At 39.4% G+C, this 18,222-nt stretch overlaps 1 protein-coding gene across 1 annotated transcript in view; it reads left to right on the top strand.

The window, feature by feature from the left end:
- The window catches only part of CFAP61 (cilia and flagella associated protein 61), a 273,021-nt gene that overhangs the window by 19,242 nt on the left and 235,557 nt on the right, over positions 1–18,222 (top strand). The window contains exon 6 of the mRNA XM_077750174.1: positions 5,963–6,095. Within this exon, the coding sequence (XP_077606300.1) occupies positions 5,963–6,095 (133 nt within the window). The remainder of the gene's footprint in view (positions 1–5,962; positions 6,096–18,222) is intronic.

Genomic DNA, 18,222 nt, shown 5'->3' with positions numbered 1-18,222 from the left:
GTGTCCTTGAGAGGCTGTTGATTTTCTTGCGTTTTGGATGCTACTCCATTTTCATCTGGCACATTTTTCAGAGTCTGATGGACATTTAGGTACCTGAACAATGAATCAGTCTCTATGGAATGGACTTTTAGTTTCTTCCAAACGAGTTAAAATAAAATATTCTATGCTAATTGTATTAACAAGTACATTGTTGCCTCCTCCAAGCCACTTCCTGAATGGAAGATATAAAAGAATGTTGTTTTTCACCCGGAAAATGGTGTCGTTCCGGTTATACTTTAGGTTGATGAATTATAACCTTACATAGTCTAACCCCTGAAATGCTGTGGGTCACAGAGTTGCCAGAGATGTGGCTGTACGGTGCTAAATGAATTCACATGAAGTGGCTCTCCCATCCCAGAGGTAGACAGTGCCCACTGCCTCAGAGTGCTTGAATGTAAGCATTTTACTGGATGCATTGTTTTTGGTAGCTGGAGTGTTTTGTTTCTGTGGGGCTAGACTTTGTCATATGCCATTTGAGACTCTGCAAGGCTGATGTCATACTTTATCATTAGCACTGGGGCTGATGCAAGATCATAAATTATCGATTACCCCAAGGAATGCATTTAGCAGAACAAGTTCCTCTTTATCCATTTTGGGGAAGAGCTGAAGTGAGAGACTCTTTGAAACTCCACAAGTTGGATATTTTCTTCTTATTTTTCCCAGAAGAATTAGAATTGAGGCATGATTAGGAATAACTTTGTTAATAGGCTGCTGAGGGTTCATGCATAGGTGTACAGCCCTCAGGCTCTCTGAGCCTTTATTTCTGATTTTTGTATCAATGGAGTATTATTTTTGTGTCCATCCTATGTAGATAAAAGTCCATCATACACAGTTGATTTTAGAATTTTCTACATGACAGGTGTCTTGATTCTCTTAAAAAAGGACTAGTATATTGAATTATTTTCATATTATTTACAACAGTTATCTCTTTTAATATCAATTTGGAGATTTATTTTTGGCAAATCATTGGAAAATGGATTTCTTTGCTATTCTCTCCTAGAATCTTTTTTTTTTTTTTCCAAACAAGTATCACTCAGGATTCTCTTCACAGAGAAAAGCCCCCTATTAGCCACCCTCCTTTGACAGGTTAAGTAGGGAGTTAGTTTCTGGAATGTGGTGGGGTGTACTAGTAGGCTCTTTTAGTAGAGGTCCTGAATGGTTGGGGGACCCAGCCAGTGGGGGTTTCCACGTGGGATGTGAGAGGGCATGTGAAGTCTCCCCAGAGCAGATTGTGCTGAGGGCTTACTGTCTGCCAGGGTCCCTTTTATCACTACATTGTACCCTCCCTGCTGTCCTTGTCCCTGCCTGCTTAATAGATGAGAAACCAAGGCTTAGTATTCAAGTGACTGGGCAGGTGGCTCAGTCAGTTAGGGCTGTGGTCTCACTCTCCACATGGGTCCCCTCAGGCCACACATTGCTCACCTGGAAAACGGGCTTAGCATTGGCACCCCTTGGTGCTGTGAGTGCACATGGCATACTGAATGAGGTCCCAGAATATGGTACGGGCCCTATCTGTGTTGGCTGTCACTGTTGCACCTGTGCTGCAGTCTGCAGTGTATGCAAATGTCCAAAAGTTCAGCAGAGCTAGTCTCTGGTTAAAGTGGTAAAGACAGATTTTAATCAATAATAACTATTACAGTAGGGAAAAGTGTGCAGTGTGAACTGAACTCAACTTTGGTTTGTGCAGAAGTTACTGGGCCTATTAAAGAGAAAATGAGGGAATTCAGAGGGGGTGAGGGGAGTCGCAGTAGAGTCAGGGGAGTGACAAATGACAAGAGGTGGGAAGCGGGTTTGTTCCTTGTGAAACCCATCTGAGTTTGCTAGCTGGAGTTTATTGAAGTTAGGCTCCTCCCCTTCCACTGGGACTGAGAGACAGGGGCCCTACCTTCAGGTGTTGGCTAGAACAAATAGGAAATTATTTTGGCAGCCTTGCTTTTTCAGAAAGGTAGGGCTGGAGTCATCCTAGGGATGTGGCCTTGAGCTGTGAGAAACTTTATTGATTTTTCAAGTCTTTATAAGCCAAGGTTGAAGTCTCGTTGAGAAGAGAGTTCAGAGTATCTTAGCTAACCTTTGTTATGGAGAAACACAGAACTCCCTCTCTGTCCCCAGAGAGCATAATCCTTGACTGGAAACATGCCCTGCTTTGACATTAACATCAAAAGTGGACAATAGATCTCCAGTTTTGATCCTGTCATTAGGTTCCCAAGAAAGGAGGCTGGGATGATGAGCCGCTGGAGAGTGTGGGGTGGAAGGATGCTGGAATTTCGAATAAGTGAGTGAGTCACAGTGCTGGATATGGACAGAGGCTAAAGGAGGAGAGATGGTGAGGTCCTCTTCTAGGGACAATGAGTAGATCACCTTGTGTGTCATTATTGATGATAATTATGGAAAGAGGCCTTAAAAATGAGGCTAAGGGCTTGACCTCATCCCAGAAATAGTGGAGGCTAGCAAAAGCTTTTGAATGAAGGAGTGGGGTGAAGAAAGCATGGTTTTAAACAGATTAGTGATAGTGGATGTAATGGGAAAGTTTATATCTACAGTGTCCAAAGGGCAACTAGCACAGGGATTCAGGCTCCTATAGGGATAACCTCTTCCATTCCATGCATTGATTATAAATGTTCTTTGTCCTTATGGAGCTTTCCTGCCTAAGTAGGAGTAATGTTTATAATAATAGCATATCACCCACTATTACCTCAACATTTAATTTACTGTCTTTATGACAGATGAGAAAACTATGGTATAGAGAGGTTAGTTAATATGGGTGATATGCCTGAGGTCACAGTCATTAAATCCGGATTTAGGCTTTCTGGCTTCCAGCCCAGACTTTGACCACAACACTGTATCATTTATTCTCCAATCATTTCAGAAGAGGACCATGAGCCTTTGATGTATTTATTATGGAGCTTTGGAACACCCAACCACACATGGCCACTGGTAGTTCTCAAAAGTAATTGTGTACAGACAAAACTAGATGGGCAAATAGTCAGACTATTTAAAAAAATTAGTGCAGAGCTGAAATAGCTTGTGAAGTGGCTATGGTGTGAGAGTACAGTCAAGTTCATCCTAAAAACACAGTTGGTGTTTGTTTCTGGATCCATTTAATAAGTATATTTAATTAGTCATTATTTTAACAATTCCAGTATAATGAACACACAGTGTTATATTAGTTTCAAGTGTGTAAGGCAGTGACTCAACAGTTCTATACATTTCTCAGTTCTGGATCCATGTATTAGACTCTCTACTAAAGAATCCCTCTGATGTGCTGGCATGTGGAGTGAGACTGTTGGTTGGTGATGACATCATACTCAGGTTGATAGTATAATAAGCAAATATCCTCGTTGCCTGGATAAGGACCCTCTGCTCTCTCTCCTTCCAGAAAGTGTTGGCAAGAGGTTGGGAATAAGATTCAGCCTGGGGAGTTATGTTTAATCCATGATGGTTATCATCTTCTCTTTGTTTTTTCCTTCCTGTATCGTGGTCTGTTGGCTAGCTTTCTCCTTACCTCTGAGTTTTCTATACTGTTGGCTAGCTTTCTCCTTACCTCTGAGTTTTCTATAGGAGAGACCTAGTTTTTCAAATATGTATTTCTTTCATCAAAATGTTTATTACTGATGAAAAAACAACATCATTCCAACAGATGAGGCTCACCAGAGGTAAAGATTTCATCATTGGAATAAGATGGGGATTTTCATCAAGAGTGTGTGGAGTGGTCCAGCTTAAAGCGTTTAGATGTGGGGAGTGGACCTGCGACAGGACTGGGAGAATCCGATCTGGGAGTTGAGGAGGAGCTGGGTGGATGAGCCGTGGTGTTGACCCCTGTCCCTTGAGCCAAAGTCTCCTCTCAACTGTTTTGCTTGTGCTCATGCTTCTTGCCTCCCATATTCAATAGAATGTCAAAGTAAAGAGAAATTTTTGAAGTGCATTGTTGACTTAGTGTAGTATGTGATATCAGGGTCTAAGCTGACCTGAGTTCATAACATGGCTCTGTTGCCAAGTATTCCTGTCATCTCAGGTGAAGCTTTTCATCATCCTCTTGAGCCTTGCTCTCTGCCTTCTATAGAGTGAAGATGGTAATCCCTACCTCCTGAGGTAGCTATGAGAAGTATACCAACGGAGATAATCTGGATAAAGCCCTGGGCTTTATATACATACAAATTGCTCAGATGAACTTACTATTAATGTCAAAGACAACATATTAGAAGCTCAAATTGGATGATGAAGATGGAATAATAATGAAATAAAGGGGGGAAGAGATAAAATTTAGTAGCCAAATCAGATATATTACAGAAAAACAACAATAACAAAAAAACTGTGGAACATTTTAGTAAGAAAAGTACCAGGAAAAAAGTATAAGAACATCGTAGGCAGGTACAATAGAGTAATAAATATAACCAATAATATACTAAAAATAAGAAAAGAATGTTAGAAAATGGCAGCAAAATGGAGTCTAAGGGCCAGCATCACTGTGGTACCATAAACCTGGTTCTTGGTTCTCCTTCTTCTCCCACGCTGGTTGTCAAGGTCACTGTTTGGAGTCCTGACAAGGCAAGTTTGAGGTGAATGTTTCCAAGGGGGTGAGCAGAGAGCTTCATTATTTTTAAAGTAGCATTTCCCCCTTTATGAGAAATGTAGCAACATGTCAAGAATAAAGGGTAGACTTCTGGTCCAAGATGGCAACATAGGAAAACCCTGAACTTACCTCTGCGATAGACACACCAAGTCAATTGCTATTTTGGAGCAATTTGTCTTGAAGAACTGAGGATTGACTGAACAGCTTCTGAACAGCACAACAGAGGACAGAGGGACCACATGGAGAATGGCAAGAGAGGCAGAGGCCCAGGAATGAAGGGAACCCCTACCCTGGATGCTGTGCACTGCAACAGGCCAGGAAAATACCTAGGGACCATGAGCAGCCTCATCTTTCCTGGGGCACAGAAAAAAAGCCTTGGTTTAAAAGGGCAACTAGAGGGGCGCCTGGGTGGCTGAGTTGGTTGAGTATTTGACTTTGGCTCAGGTCATGATGTCACGGTCCCTGGGTCCTGTATTGGTCTCTGTGCTGACAGCTCAGAGCCTGGAGCCTGCTTCAGGTTCTGTGTCTCCTCTCTTTTTGCCCCTCCCCCATTTGCACTCTGTCTCTCTCAAAAAATAAACATTAAAAAGTTTTTTAAAGAGCAACTAGAATATAAAGGAACCAGCTCTAGAACCTTGCAAAATGACAGAGGAGCTGCTGGAACTTTCTGTGAGTCAGAAGGGCTGGTTAATACCATGGTATCTGTTCTCCATCAAACTTGATAAGCATAAAGGGTACCATGGGTCCATGTTGGGCAAATGCATAAACTAGGTTAAATATTCATATTTATCCTAGTACTTCTCAGTCTTTAGTATGAAACTGTGACACTCCAGAGGGCACCTATACTAGGAAATTGTCTTTAGACATTGGAATTCTTTTGGAGGGACAAAGGGGAAGCTAGGGACAATGTCATAGAAGTAGTGCTCTTTGGAAGACGTTTGGGAAATGCTGTTCCTAGCTTTCTGTCCTTTGTCTCAGGACAAATGATGGCCCACATTCCATACCCAAATATGCTGAGTGTGTTCCCTCTGCCTGGAATTTTCCACCCTCAGCTCTCTTCACATAGCTCTCTTCCCTTTTCTTCATTCGGGTCTCAGCTCAGATGTCTCTCCTCAGAGAGGTCTTCCCTGACCACTTGACCCTGTCACTCTCCATCCCAGAGCACTTACCACAGTTTGAAATGTTTGAAGCGTTGTATTTGCTATAGTTTCATTCTGTTTCTCCCTTAAGAATGCAAGTTCATGTCATGAGCATGTTGCTGTGTTCCTGGCATTTAGAACAGGGCCTGGCACATAGTAGGTGCTCCACTGAAGGAAGGAACACTGAAATTAATGAAGCCTTTGCACTAAACAGGGTAGAAGATCATGATGATCTCATGCCGATATTTCTGCGCTATGACACCATTCTGAGGGAAACTTACGGCGAGTACTTCCTGGCTGAACTAATCGAGGCCCAAGATGAAGAGAATCATGCTGTCGTGTGTGAGGTTGGTGATTAACCGCCTGGGCTACGCTTAGTAAGAGAAATTAGAGAAATAAGCACATTGCTCTTGGTTTGCCCAGCACCCCTGGAGCTGCCAGTCCCTCCCTGCTTCCTAGGGCCTTTCAGGTGGCACCAGGCCTGCTTCTGAGCTGTGGCTTCACCCTCCTTCCCAGTGCGACCTGGCTTTAGGTTTTTGTGAGATGCTACCAGATGCCAGGCTGCTGTGGACTCTTTGCCCTGCTCCTGGAGATAGGGATGGGAGTTAGGGTGAAAGGGAGAGATTCTTGAGGGTGTCTGAGGGGATTTCTGAGACCCCAAGATACTAGAGGCCGGAGATCACAGACCAGCATCCTGCTGACACATGGATTTTGTTTGACTTGGAAAGTAATTTTTTTAACTTTTTAAAAAAATGTTTCTTAGCATTTATTTATTATTGAGGAACAGAGAGAGACAGAGCACGAGCAGGGGAGAGGCAGAAAGAGGGGGAGACACAGGATCTGAAGCAGGCTCCAAGCTGTCAGCAAAGAGCCCAACGCAGGGCTTGAAACCACAAGCAGGGAGGTCATGACCTGAGCTGAAGCCAGACACTCAACCAACTGAGCCACCGAGGTGCCCCTTTAACTTTTTGTTTTGGCAAAATTTCACACTTACAGAAAACTTGTAAGCACTCAGGTTCCCTAAATGGTAACATTTTACCACATTTGCTTTATCATTCTCTTTGCTTTTTCTATGTATTTCTCTCTTTTAATGTATAAACATATATATTTATATTATANTTATACTATGATATAAATATACATACATATATAATTTAGGAATTATTTACTTATATGTTCTTCTGAACCATTTAAGAATAAGTTGTGGATGTAGTGCCCCTTTACCACTAAGTACTTCAGTGGTTATTTCCTAAAAACAAGAATGTTCTCTTATGTAACTGTAGTACAGTGATCAAGTTGAGCACTTGTGATTCCTACACTCCTCTTATCTAATCTACAGACCTTATTCAGATTTTATGGACAGTCCTTTAGAGCAGAAGTAAATCCACATCATTTATTACATTCAGGTGTCTCTTGTCTTCGGTTTCTTGTAACCCGGCGCAACTCCCTAGTCTGCCTTTGTTTTTTATGACAGTGACAGTTTTGAAGAGCCCAAGTCAGTTATTTTGTGCAACGTCTCTCAATTTGGATTTGTCCAGTGTTTTCTCATGACTTGATTTAGGTTGTAGATGAGTAAGTTTTGTTGTGTTAGCGGCTACCATTCACACATTAGGAAAGTGTGCATAACTGGGAATTTCTAGTGTGTCTAGAAAAATCATAAGGCTTGCTGTTGGGACTGCTCTTCTTTCTGCAAGTCCCCAGAGAGTTGGAGCTTTGAAACAGCTGACGCTGTAGACGATACAGGTGCCCTCGAGCCCACCAACCTAGCCCTGGTTAGCATGTCAGTCGTGACCACTGATTCAGAGCATGTTCCACGAATGTCCTAGTTCCACGGCAGCCATCCCAGAAGCCTTTACTGAGATGGGAGGTAGGGATGGGAGTAAAGAAAGATGGACCCCACCCCCTGGGGTTTTGCCAGCTGTAGACCCTGAAGTCTAACCCCTAGGGAAGTGAGAAGAGACACAGAAGATAGCCGGCAAGCTAGCTAGCTTTAGTGTGTGTCAGCTCAAAGCATGGAGCAGGCAGATCTTGCGCCCAGGGTGGCTCCTGTGAGCAATGCTGCACCTCACCTCGTGAGACTGGCGCTCATCCTTGCCCCGCCCCTAGAGGCATTCCGCGGAGGGACACTTCTCCCATACAGATTTTTAGCTAGTCGTGGCTTCCTTCTCTGAATCTGCTCCTACAAGATTTAATAATTGGGATTCAATCCTAGTTCTGATAGCAAAACGTTAAGTGTACTGAGGTATATTTAGGCCTTCATATTGGTTTGAACCTGCTGAAAATAGGCGTTCCTGAAAAATACCATGATGGCTTTCTACTTTATGCCACTCCATCTGAAGCATTGGGTATTCTTTTTTTTTTTTAATTTTTTAAAAATGTTTTATTTATTTCTAGGAGAGAGAGAGAGACAGCGTGAGCAGGGGAGGGTCAGAGAGAGAGGGAGTCACAGACTCCGAAACAGGCTCCAGGCTCTGAACTGGCAGTCAGCACAGAGCCCGACACGGGGCTCGAACCCACGAACCGCGAGATCATGACCTAAGCGAAAGTCGGACGCTCAACCAACTAAGCCAGCCAGGTGCCCCAGCATTGGGTATTCTTCAGAGTTGAAAGTGCTGGGGCGCCTGGGTGGCTCAGTCGGTTAAGTGTCTGACTTCGGCTCAGGTCATGATCTTGCGGTTTGTGGGTTCGAGCCTCGCGTCGGGCTCTGCGCTGACTGCCAGCTCAGAGTCTGGAGCCTGTGTTCAGAGNCGAACCGCGAGATCATGACCTAAGCGAAAGTCGGACGCTCAACCAACTAAGCCAGCCAGGTGCCCCAGCATTGGGTATTCTTCAGAGTTGAAAGTGCTGGGGCGCCTGGGTGGCTCAGTCGGTTAAGTGTCTGACTTCGGCTCAGGTCATGATCTTGCGGTTTGTGGGTTCGAGCCTCGCGTCGGGCTCTGCGCTGACTGCCAGCTCAGAGTCTGGAGCCTGTGTTCAGAGTCTGTGTCTCCCTCTGTCTCTGACCCTCCCCTTCTCATGCTGTCTCTCTTTCTCTCAAAAATAAATAAAACCTTTAAAAAAAAAAGAAAGAAAGAGTTGAAAGTGCTGAAATTGGGATATTCATGGGGTTTGCTCCGTGCTATGGAGAAATTGACTAAAATAAAAAAAAAATTGGGACTCTTAGTGCCTCAGGGCAATTAGGGAGTGTGTGGTGACTGTTCGGCATAGGGCCGTAACCAACGGCAGCTGCTTTACACGTGAATGAGAAATGCCAGGAAAATATTCTAAAGAAGTAAGTACTCAAACTTGAGCATGCATTGAAATAACTCTTGGGGTGATTAGAGCACAGATTACTGGGACCCATCCGCAGCGTAGGTTCTGGGTGGGCCTGAGAATGTGCACTTCTCACTAGTTCATGGGCGATATTGATGCTGCTGGTTCAGGGACCACGTTTGAGAACTCTGTTTTAAAGGAATGGAGCTCCCCTGCAAATGGCTCATTATTGACTTGTGTAGAAAGATCTCACAAGGTCAGCCTTTTGTTGCTGGTTTTAGGAATCAAAAAAAGAAAGCAATTCGAATGTGAGCTAAAATGTTCCATTTGCATCGCATGAGGAATCTAGAGGACAATTTTTGTAAAGGCCTTCAAAAGCGGTTTATGTAAGCTCGGACTGAAGATTGCTTTTGAGAATAAGATTGTCTTATTTTGAATGAATTTTTGTGTTTCCTTTTGCATAGCATAATTACCAAATATGGATAGAACCCTTGCGTGCCCAGACCTATAATGAATATTTCATTCATAGAATTCCAAGGTTCAGACAAAGATGACCACAAATTACTTTTTTTCAAGTGGATGTTTGACCTTTACTTTGTGCCAGTTTATTGAAAAGCATTCAAAGGTGGGTCTTTAGCAGTTTTACTTCTAGGATGATCATGATCGTTCAGGGATTATTCATACATTAATTTCTCTATTTGACAAAACTGTAAGAGCTATTTAATGAATATTACTTTTCTTGGAAGACATGGAATCAAACTTATTTTATTCTGATAATATGATCTGTTTGAGGCTTGTTTCTACATCAGTGGTTCTCAAGCTCAGTTTGTATGAGAATCACCTGATTCTGATTCTGATCAGGTAATTCTGATGGGGAAGCTTTTAGACTGTGCCCATGCCAACAAACTTATATCCAGAATATATAAATAGCTCATATGACAATCAAGAGACAAATAATTCAAATAAAATGTGGGCAAAGGATTTGAATAGTCATTTCTCCAACAAAGATATACAAATGGCTACAATAAGCTCATGAAATGACACTTATTAGTCACTAGGAAACTACAAATCAAAACCACAATGAAATACCACTTCACACTTGCTGGGATGATTATAATAAAAGAGAGGGACAATAACAAGTGTTGGTGAGGATGTGGAGAAAGTGGAACCCTCATACATTGCTGGTGGCATTATAAAATGGTGTAGCCACTTTGGAGAACAATCTGGCATTTTCTCAAGAAGTTAAACATAGAATTACCATTTGACTCCACAGTTCCACTCCTAGAACTGAAGACATGTCTACGCAAAGACATGTACACAAACATTCATAGCAGAATTATGCATAATAACCAAAAAGTGGAAACACCCAAATGTCCGTTTGCTTGTGGATGAATGAATAAAGAGACAAAAGGTGGTACAGCCATACAATGGAATATTATTAGGAAATCAAAGGGAATGAAGTACTGATGCATGCTATGACATGTTTGAACCTTGAAAACATTATGCTAGGTGAAAGCACCCAGACATCAAAGATCACTATTATATGATTCCATTTATATGAAAGCCTAGAATAAGCAAGTCTATAGAGACAGAAAATAGATTAGTGGCTGGAGAAAAGGTAGATGGGGAATAACTAATAAAGGGTATGGGGTTTTTTTCAAGAGTGGAGGAGACTAAAATGTTTTGGAATTAGTAGGTGAAGGTGTGCACCTTTGTGAATATAATAGAAGCCACCAAATATATATATATTCATTTAAGGTTTATTTTTATGGTAGGTAAATTATATGTCAGTTAAAAATCCTACTGCTAGCATGTACTTAGATGAAGTAGATCAATCTTTCGGGGCTATTTCTAAAAAGCTCTCTATATGGTTCCAATGTGCAGTCCAGGTAGTGAAACATTTATCTACATGATGGAAAACGTATCTGATGAAGGAAAGGATGACCTTTGAGAAATAAAGACATTAGTTTTTTTAGGTGATAACTGGCCCTAAAAATTAGATTCTGAGGTAGTAGTCTCTAATATTTATTTTGTTCCCAATGAAAGGGTTTTATTTTTATTTTTTCATCTTTAGTGATCTTGTATTTTCCTTTAAGGACTTGCTTTTGTATATTTTCATTCAACCTATAGCTTCAGGCTAATGGAAAAAGGAAGAGTCAGGAACTATTTGGGCACAGCAGCACCATTCTGAAAACTATGTCTTTACATGATGAGACAAAACTACTGAGAAGTAATGGTTCTCGCAGACCCCAGTCAGGTCTTTTAATGACCAAAATGGACAAACCCAGTTTAGTCAGGGCTTTGTTTTTGGGAGAAGGTTTTTATTTATTTGTTCCAGCTTTATTGAGATATAATTGACATATACCATTGTGTAAGTTTAAGATGTACACCATTTTGGGACACCTGGGTGCCTTAATTGGTTAAGCATCCAACTTTAGTTCAGGTCATGATCTCATGATTCGTGACTTAGAACCTGGCTTTCTACTGTCAGCACAGAGCCCACTTGGGATCTTCTGTCCCCCCACTGCTCCACCCCTCCATGGTGCACATGTACAACCTTTCTTAAATAAATAGACATAAAAAAAGATGTACACCATGTTGAATTGATACTCATATACAGTGCAAAACGTTTGCCACCACAGCATTAGCTGACACTTCCGTCTTGTCACATAATTACCAGTACTTTCTTGTGGTGAAAATGTTTAAGGTCCACTCTTTTAGCAACTTTTAAATATATAATACAATATTGTTAATTATAACCACCATGCTGTCCATTAGATCTTCAGAACTTACTTATCCTATAACTGGAAATTTTGTGCCCTTTGACCAACATCTCTCCATTTCACTTATCTCCTAACCTCTGGTAACCACAATTCTACTGTTTCTATGTGTTCTCCTTTTTTAAGAATCCATATATAAGTGATATTGTGTAATATTTGCCTTTCTTGGACTTATTTGGCTTAGCATAATACCATCATGGTCCATCCATGTTGTTGCAAATGGCAGGATTTCCTACTTTCTCATGGCTGAATAATATTCCATTGTATGCATATATGCCACATTTTAAAATTCATTCATCTGTTGAAGGACACTTAAGTTGTTTCTGTATTTTGACTATTGTGAAGAATGCTACAATGAACATGGGAGTGCAGATATCTGCTCAAGATCCTGTTTTTATTTCCTTTGGATATACACCCAAAAGTGGGATTGCTAGGTCATATGACAGTAATATTTTTAATTTTTTGAGAACTCCTCATACTGTTTTCCATACTGATTGTAGCAATTTACATTATCACCAACAGTGCATGGGGGTTACTTTTTTTTTTTTTTGAGATTTTGTTTGTAAGTAATCTCTACACCCAACATGGGGCTTGAGCTCACAGCCTTTGAGATCAAGAGTCACATGCTGTATCTACAGAGGTAGCCAGGTGCCCCAGGAGGGGTTATTTTTTCTCCACATTCTTGCCAACACTTGTTATCTCTTGTCTTTTTGATGACAGCCATCCTAATAGGTGTAAGGGACATCTCACTGTGGTTCTGATTTTCATCTCCTGATGATTAGTGAGGTTGAGGCTCTTTTCATGTACCTGTTGGCCTTTGTATGTATTCTTTGGAAAAAATGTCTATTTAGATTGTGTCCAGTTTTAAATTGGGTCATTTTCCTCCTGTTGAGTTGTATGATGCTCTTTATGTATTTTGGATATTAACCCCTTATCTGATATTCCAGTATGTGGTTTAAAATACTTTCTCCCATTCTGTAGATCACCTTTTCATTGTATTGCTTGTTCTTTTTGCTGTGCAGAATCTTTTTAGTTTGGTATAGTCCTTCTTATTAATTTTTGCTCTTATTGCTTGTGGTTTTGGTGTCATATCCAAAAAATTGTTGCCAAGAACAATGTCAAGGAGCTTCTTCCTTACATTTTCTTCTAGGAGTTATACAGTTTCAGGTGTTATGTTTAAGTATTTGATCTATTGGGAGTGGTGCGAGATAGGGGTCCAGTTTCACTCTTCTGCATGTGGATACCAGTTTTCCCAACTGTGTTTGTTGAAGAGACAATCATTTCTGCATTGAGTACTCTTGACTCCCCTGTTAAATATTAGTTGTCCATATATGCAGGTGTTTATTTCTGGGTTCTTGATTCTATTCCACTCACTTTTTTGTCTGTGTTTACCCTTGTATCATACTGTTTTGATTATTATAGCTTTGTAATATTATTTGAAATCAGGAAGTGTGATGCCTCTAGCTTTGTTTTTCTTTCTTAGGATTGCTCTGGCTATTTGGTGTCTTCTTGAGGTTCCATATACATTTTAGGACTGTTTGTTCTATTTCTGTGAAAAGCGCCATTGGAATTTTGATAGGGATTGCACTGAATCTAGAGATGGCTTTGGGTAGAATGGACATTTTAACAACATTAATTCCTCTAATCCAATTGTTTTTAATACTATTGTTAATAAGATTGTTTTCTTTATTTCTTTTTCAGGTATATTGCTGTTAGTGTATAGAAATGCAACTGATTTCTGTACATTGGTTTTGTATCCTGCAACTTTACTGAATTTGTTTATCAATTCTAACAGTTTTTTGGTGGAGTCTTTAGGATTTTCTCTATATGAGATCATATCATTCTAAAACAAAGATGGTTTTACTGCTTCCTTTCTAATTTACATGCCTTTTATTTCTTTTTCTTGCCTGATTTCTCTGGCTAGGACTTCCAGTTTTATGTTGAATAGGAGTGGTACCTTTGTCCTGTTCCTGATCTTAGAGGAAAAGATTTCTTTCAGTCAGTCACTGTTAAGTATGATTTTAGCTATGGGCTTGTCATAAATGGTATTTGTTTAATTGAAACATGTGTCTACTATATTCTGTTTATTGAGCATTCCTATCATGAAGCATGTTGTCAAATGCTTTCTCTGGATCTATTAAGATGCTCAGGTGATTTTTATTTTTCTATTAGTGTGGTGTATCATATTTATTGATTTGTGTATGTTGAACCATTCTTACAGCACAGGAATAAATCCTGCTTGATCATGGTGTATGTTCCTTTTAATGTGCTGTTGAATTCAGTTTGCTAATATTTTGTTGAGAATTTTGTATCTGTATTAATCAGAGATATTGGTCCATAGTTTTCTTTTCTTGTAATGTCCTTATCTGACTATGGTACAAGGGTAATGCTGGCTTTGTAAAATAAGTTTGAGGGTATTCCCTCATCTTCATTTTTTGGAAGAGTTTGAAAAGTATTTGTGTCGATTCTTTAAATATTTGGTAGAATTTGCCAGTGAAACCATCTGGTCTGGGGCTTCTCTTTGTCAGGAGGTTTTTGATTGCTGATTCAATCTCTTGGTATTGACCTGTTCATACTTTCTATTTCTTTATGGTTCAATCTAGGTAAGTTGTATGTTTCTAAGAATTTATCCATTTATTGTAGGTTGTCCAATTTGTTGCCACACAGTTGTTTATAGTAGTCTCTTATGATCCTTTGTATTTCTGTGTTACCAGTTGTAATGTTTCCTCTTTCATTTCTGACTTTTTAAATGTTTGTTTGTTTGGTTGGTTGGTTATATAGAGAGAGCACACATGTGCACACAGGTGGAAAAGGGGAAGAAAGAGAGGGAGAGAGAGAGAATCCCATGCAGAATCCACACTGTCAGAGCAGAGCCCAGTGTGGGGTTCAAACCCATGAACTGTGAGACCATGATCTGAGTTGAAATCAAGAGTAGGACACTTAACTGACTGAGCCACCTAGCTGCCCCTCATTTCTGATTTTATTTGAGTCTTCTTTCTTTTTTTCTTAGTCTAGCTGAAGGTTTGTCAATCTTGTTTAACTTTTCAGAAATCAACTCTTAGTTTCGTTGAAATTTTCTACTGTTTTTCTAGCCTATTTCATTTATTTCTGCTCTGATCTTTATATTTGCTAACTTTGAGCTTAATTTGATCTCCTTTTCCAAGTTGAGGTGTATATTTAATTGTTTATTTGTAATTTTTTTTCTTGATGTAGCTATTTATTGCTGTAAATCTACCTCCTAGACCTGCTTTTTCAACATCCCATAGGTTTTGGTATGTTGTCTTTCCATTTTTGTTCATTTGAAGATATATATATATATTTAAATTTTTTTAAATTTATTTCTGAGAGAGAGAGAGAGACAGTGTGAGCAGGGGAGGGTCAGAGAGAGAGGGAGACACAGAATCCAAAACAGGCTCCAGGCTCTGAGCTGGCAGTCAGCACAGAGCCCGATGCGAGGCTTGAACTCATGAACCACAAGATCATGACCTGAGCCAAAGTCAGACGCTTCACCAACTGAGCCACCCAGGCGCCCCTGAAGATATTTTTTTAATTTCCTTTTTAACTTATTCTTTGGAACAACTCCATGGTTGTTCAGGAATGTTTTGTTTTGTTTTGTTTTTTAATTTCTACTTATTTGTGAATTGTCCAAAATGCTACTGTTTTTTAGTTTTATAACATGTGGTCAGAAAAGATACTTGGTATGATCCCAAGTCTTCTTAAATGTGCTAAGACTTGTTTTGTGATCTAACATGATTATCCATCCTGGAGAATGTTCTGTGTGTGCTGGAGAAGAATGTATAGTCTGCTGTTGTTGGATGACATGTTCTCTGCATGTCTGTTAGGTTCCATTGAGCTAAAGTATTGTTTAAGTCCAACATTTCCTTATAGATTTTCTGTCTGCATTTTCCATCCATTTTTGGATGATTGTTACATCTTGATAAATTGACCCCTTTATCATTTACATAATGCCTTTCTTTGTCTCTTGTTACTTTTTTTGGTGTAAAGTCTTTTTTGTCTGATGTAAGTATAGCTTCCCCTGGTCTCTCTTGTGGTTTCCACTTGCATGGAATATCTTTTTCCTTTTCACTTTGAGCCAATGTGTTTTCTTAAAGCTGAACTGGGTCTCTTTTAGGCAGCATGTAGTTGAGTCTGTCTTATTCTTTCAGCCACTTTGTGTTTTTTGATTGGAGACTAGAATTCATTTACATTTACAGTAAGTAATTATTGATAGCTTAAGGATTTACTAATGCCATCTTCTTGATTATTTTCTGGCTTTTTTTGTAGTATCCTTGTTCCTTTCTTTCCCTCTTGCTGTCTTCCTTTATGAGTTGATGAATTTTTGTTGTAGTGGTAACTTAGATTCCCTTTTGTTTGTCTTTTGTGAATCTACCATAGGTTTTGTTTTGTGGTTACCATGAGACTTAAATAAAATGCCTCATGGCTCTAACAGTCTATTTTACATTATTAACAAGTTAACTTTGATCACATGTAAAATTTTACCTTTTTTACTCCCATACTTTATGTTTTTGATATCACAATTTACCTCTTTTTACACTGTATATTCATTGTTTAAATTGCAGTATAGATGACACACATGTTACAGTAGTTTCAGGTGTGCAACATAGTGATTGGACAAGTCTGTATGTTACACTGTGCTGACCTCAAGTGTAGTTACCGTCTGTCACCATACTATGCTATTATAATACAATTGACTATATATTCCCTGTACTGTACCTTTTAATTCCTATATCTAAATCATTCCCTAACTGGAAGCTTGTATCTCCTACTCCCCTTCACCCATTTTGTTAATTTCACTCACTCTGGCAACCATCAGTTTGTTGTCTGTATTTATGGGTCTGTTTTTGTTTTTTGTTGGTTTATTCATTTATCTTGTTTTTTAGATTCCACATGTAAATGAAATCATACAGTATTTATCATTGTCTGTCTGACGTATTTCACTTAGCATAATATAATTTCTAGTTTCATCCATGTCACAAATAGCAAGATCTCATTCTTTTTTATGGTTGAGATAATATTCCATTGTACATATGTACCATTTCTTCTTTATCCATGTCTATTGTGGACACTTTGGTTGCTCCATACCTCAGCTGTTATAAGTAATGCTGCAATAAACATAGTGATGCATATATCTTTTTGAATTAGTGTTTTCATTTTCTTTGGGTAAATTCTCAGTAGTGAAATTACTGGATCATATGGTATTTCTATTTTTAACTTTTTGAGGAACCTCCATACTGTTTTCCACAGTGGCTGCACCAATCTGCACTCCTGTCAACAGTGTGCAAGGGCTCCTTTTTCTCCACATCCTCAGCAACACTTGAACACTTGTTATTTCTTGTATTTTTGATTCTAACCATTCTGACAGGCATAAGGTGATAGTTCACTGTGCTTTTGATTTGCGGTTCCCTGATGATTAGTGAGGCTGGCCATCTTTTCATGAGTCTCTTTGCCATCTGTACATGTGTATATTATATATTCATTAAATTATTAGAGCTAAATTATTCTTAATACTTTCTCCTTTAACCTTTTTAATAGAGTTAAGTGCTTCACATTCCACCATATTAGAGTATGAATATTCTGAATTTGACAACATACTTATTTTTATCAGTGTGTTGTGTACTTCCATATGGTTTCATGCAACTAATAAGTGTACATTTCAGCTTTGAAGAACTCCTTTCCTTTGTTATAAAGTAAGTCTAGTGGTGAACTCCCTCACCTTTTGTCTGTCTGAGTAAGTCTCCTTTTAGCCTTCATTTCTGAAAGACAGCTTTTAAGGGTAAAGTATTCTTGGTTGGCAGTTTTTTTCTTTCAGCCCTTTTAATATATTATCTGCCTCCCCCAGCTGTAAAGCTTCTGCTGAGAAGTCCACTGGTAGCTTTATGGGGGTTTCCTTGTAAGTTATAAGCTTTTTATCTCTTGCTACATCTTTGTCTTTGATTTTTGAGAGGCTTATTATGGATATCCAAATCTTTACTCAAATTTGGCATGTTTTCAGCCATCACTTCTTAAAAAAGCTTTCTGTACCCTCTCCCTTTTTCTCCTTCTAGAACTGAAGTGATTTGCTAATTTGTCTCCTTAATGATATCCTACAGATTATATAGGCTTTCCTCTCTTCTATCATCCTTTTTTCTTTGTTTTTCTCTGAACTGATAAATTCAGAGATCCTGTCTTCAATCTCATGGGTTCTTTCCTCTCCTTCACCAAGTCTGGTGCCTATGATCTCTATTGTATATTGTTCTTTTCTTCATTTCATTCTCCAGATTCAGAGTTTGCCTGATTCTTTTCTATGATTTCTGTCTCTTTGTTAAACTTCTCATTTTGTTTGTGTATCATTTTCCTGACTTCACTGAATTCTCTTTTTGTGTTTGTTTTGTTTTTCCTTTCTTTTCTTTCTTTCTTTTTTTTTTTTTTTTTTTTTTTTTTT

Source organism: Crocuta crocuta, unplaced genomic scaffold, assembly GCF_008692635.1.
Source record: "Crocuta crocuta isolate KB4526 unplaced genomic scaffold, BGI_CrCroc_1.0 scaffold209, whole genome shotgun sequence".
In the NCBI taxonomy this organism is placed as follows: Eukaryota; Metazoa; Chordata; class Mammalia; order Carnivora; family Hyaenidae; genus Crocuta; species Crocuta crocuta.
The sequence above is the reverse complement of the archived record's forward strand: the minus strand, read 5'-3'. Positions and strand labels throughout refer to the sequence as shown.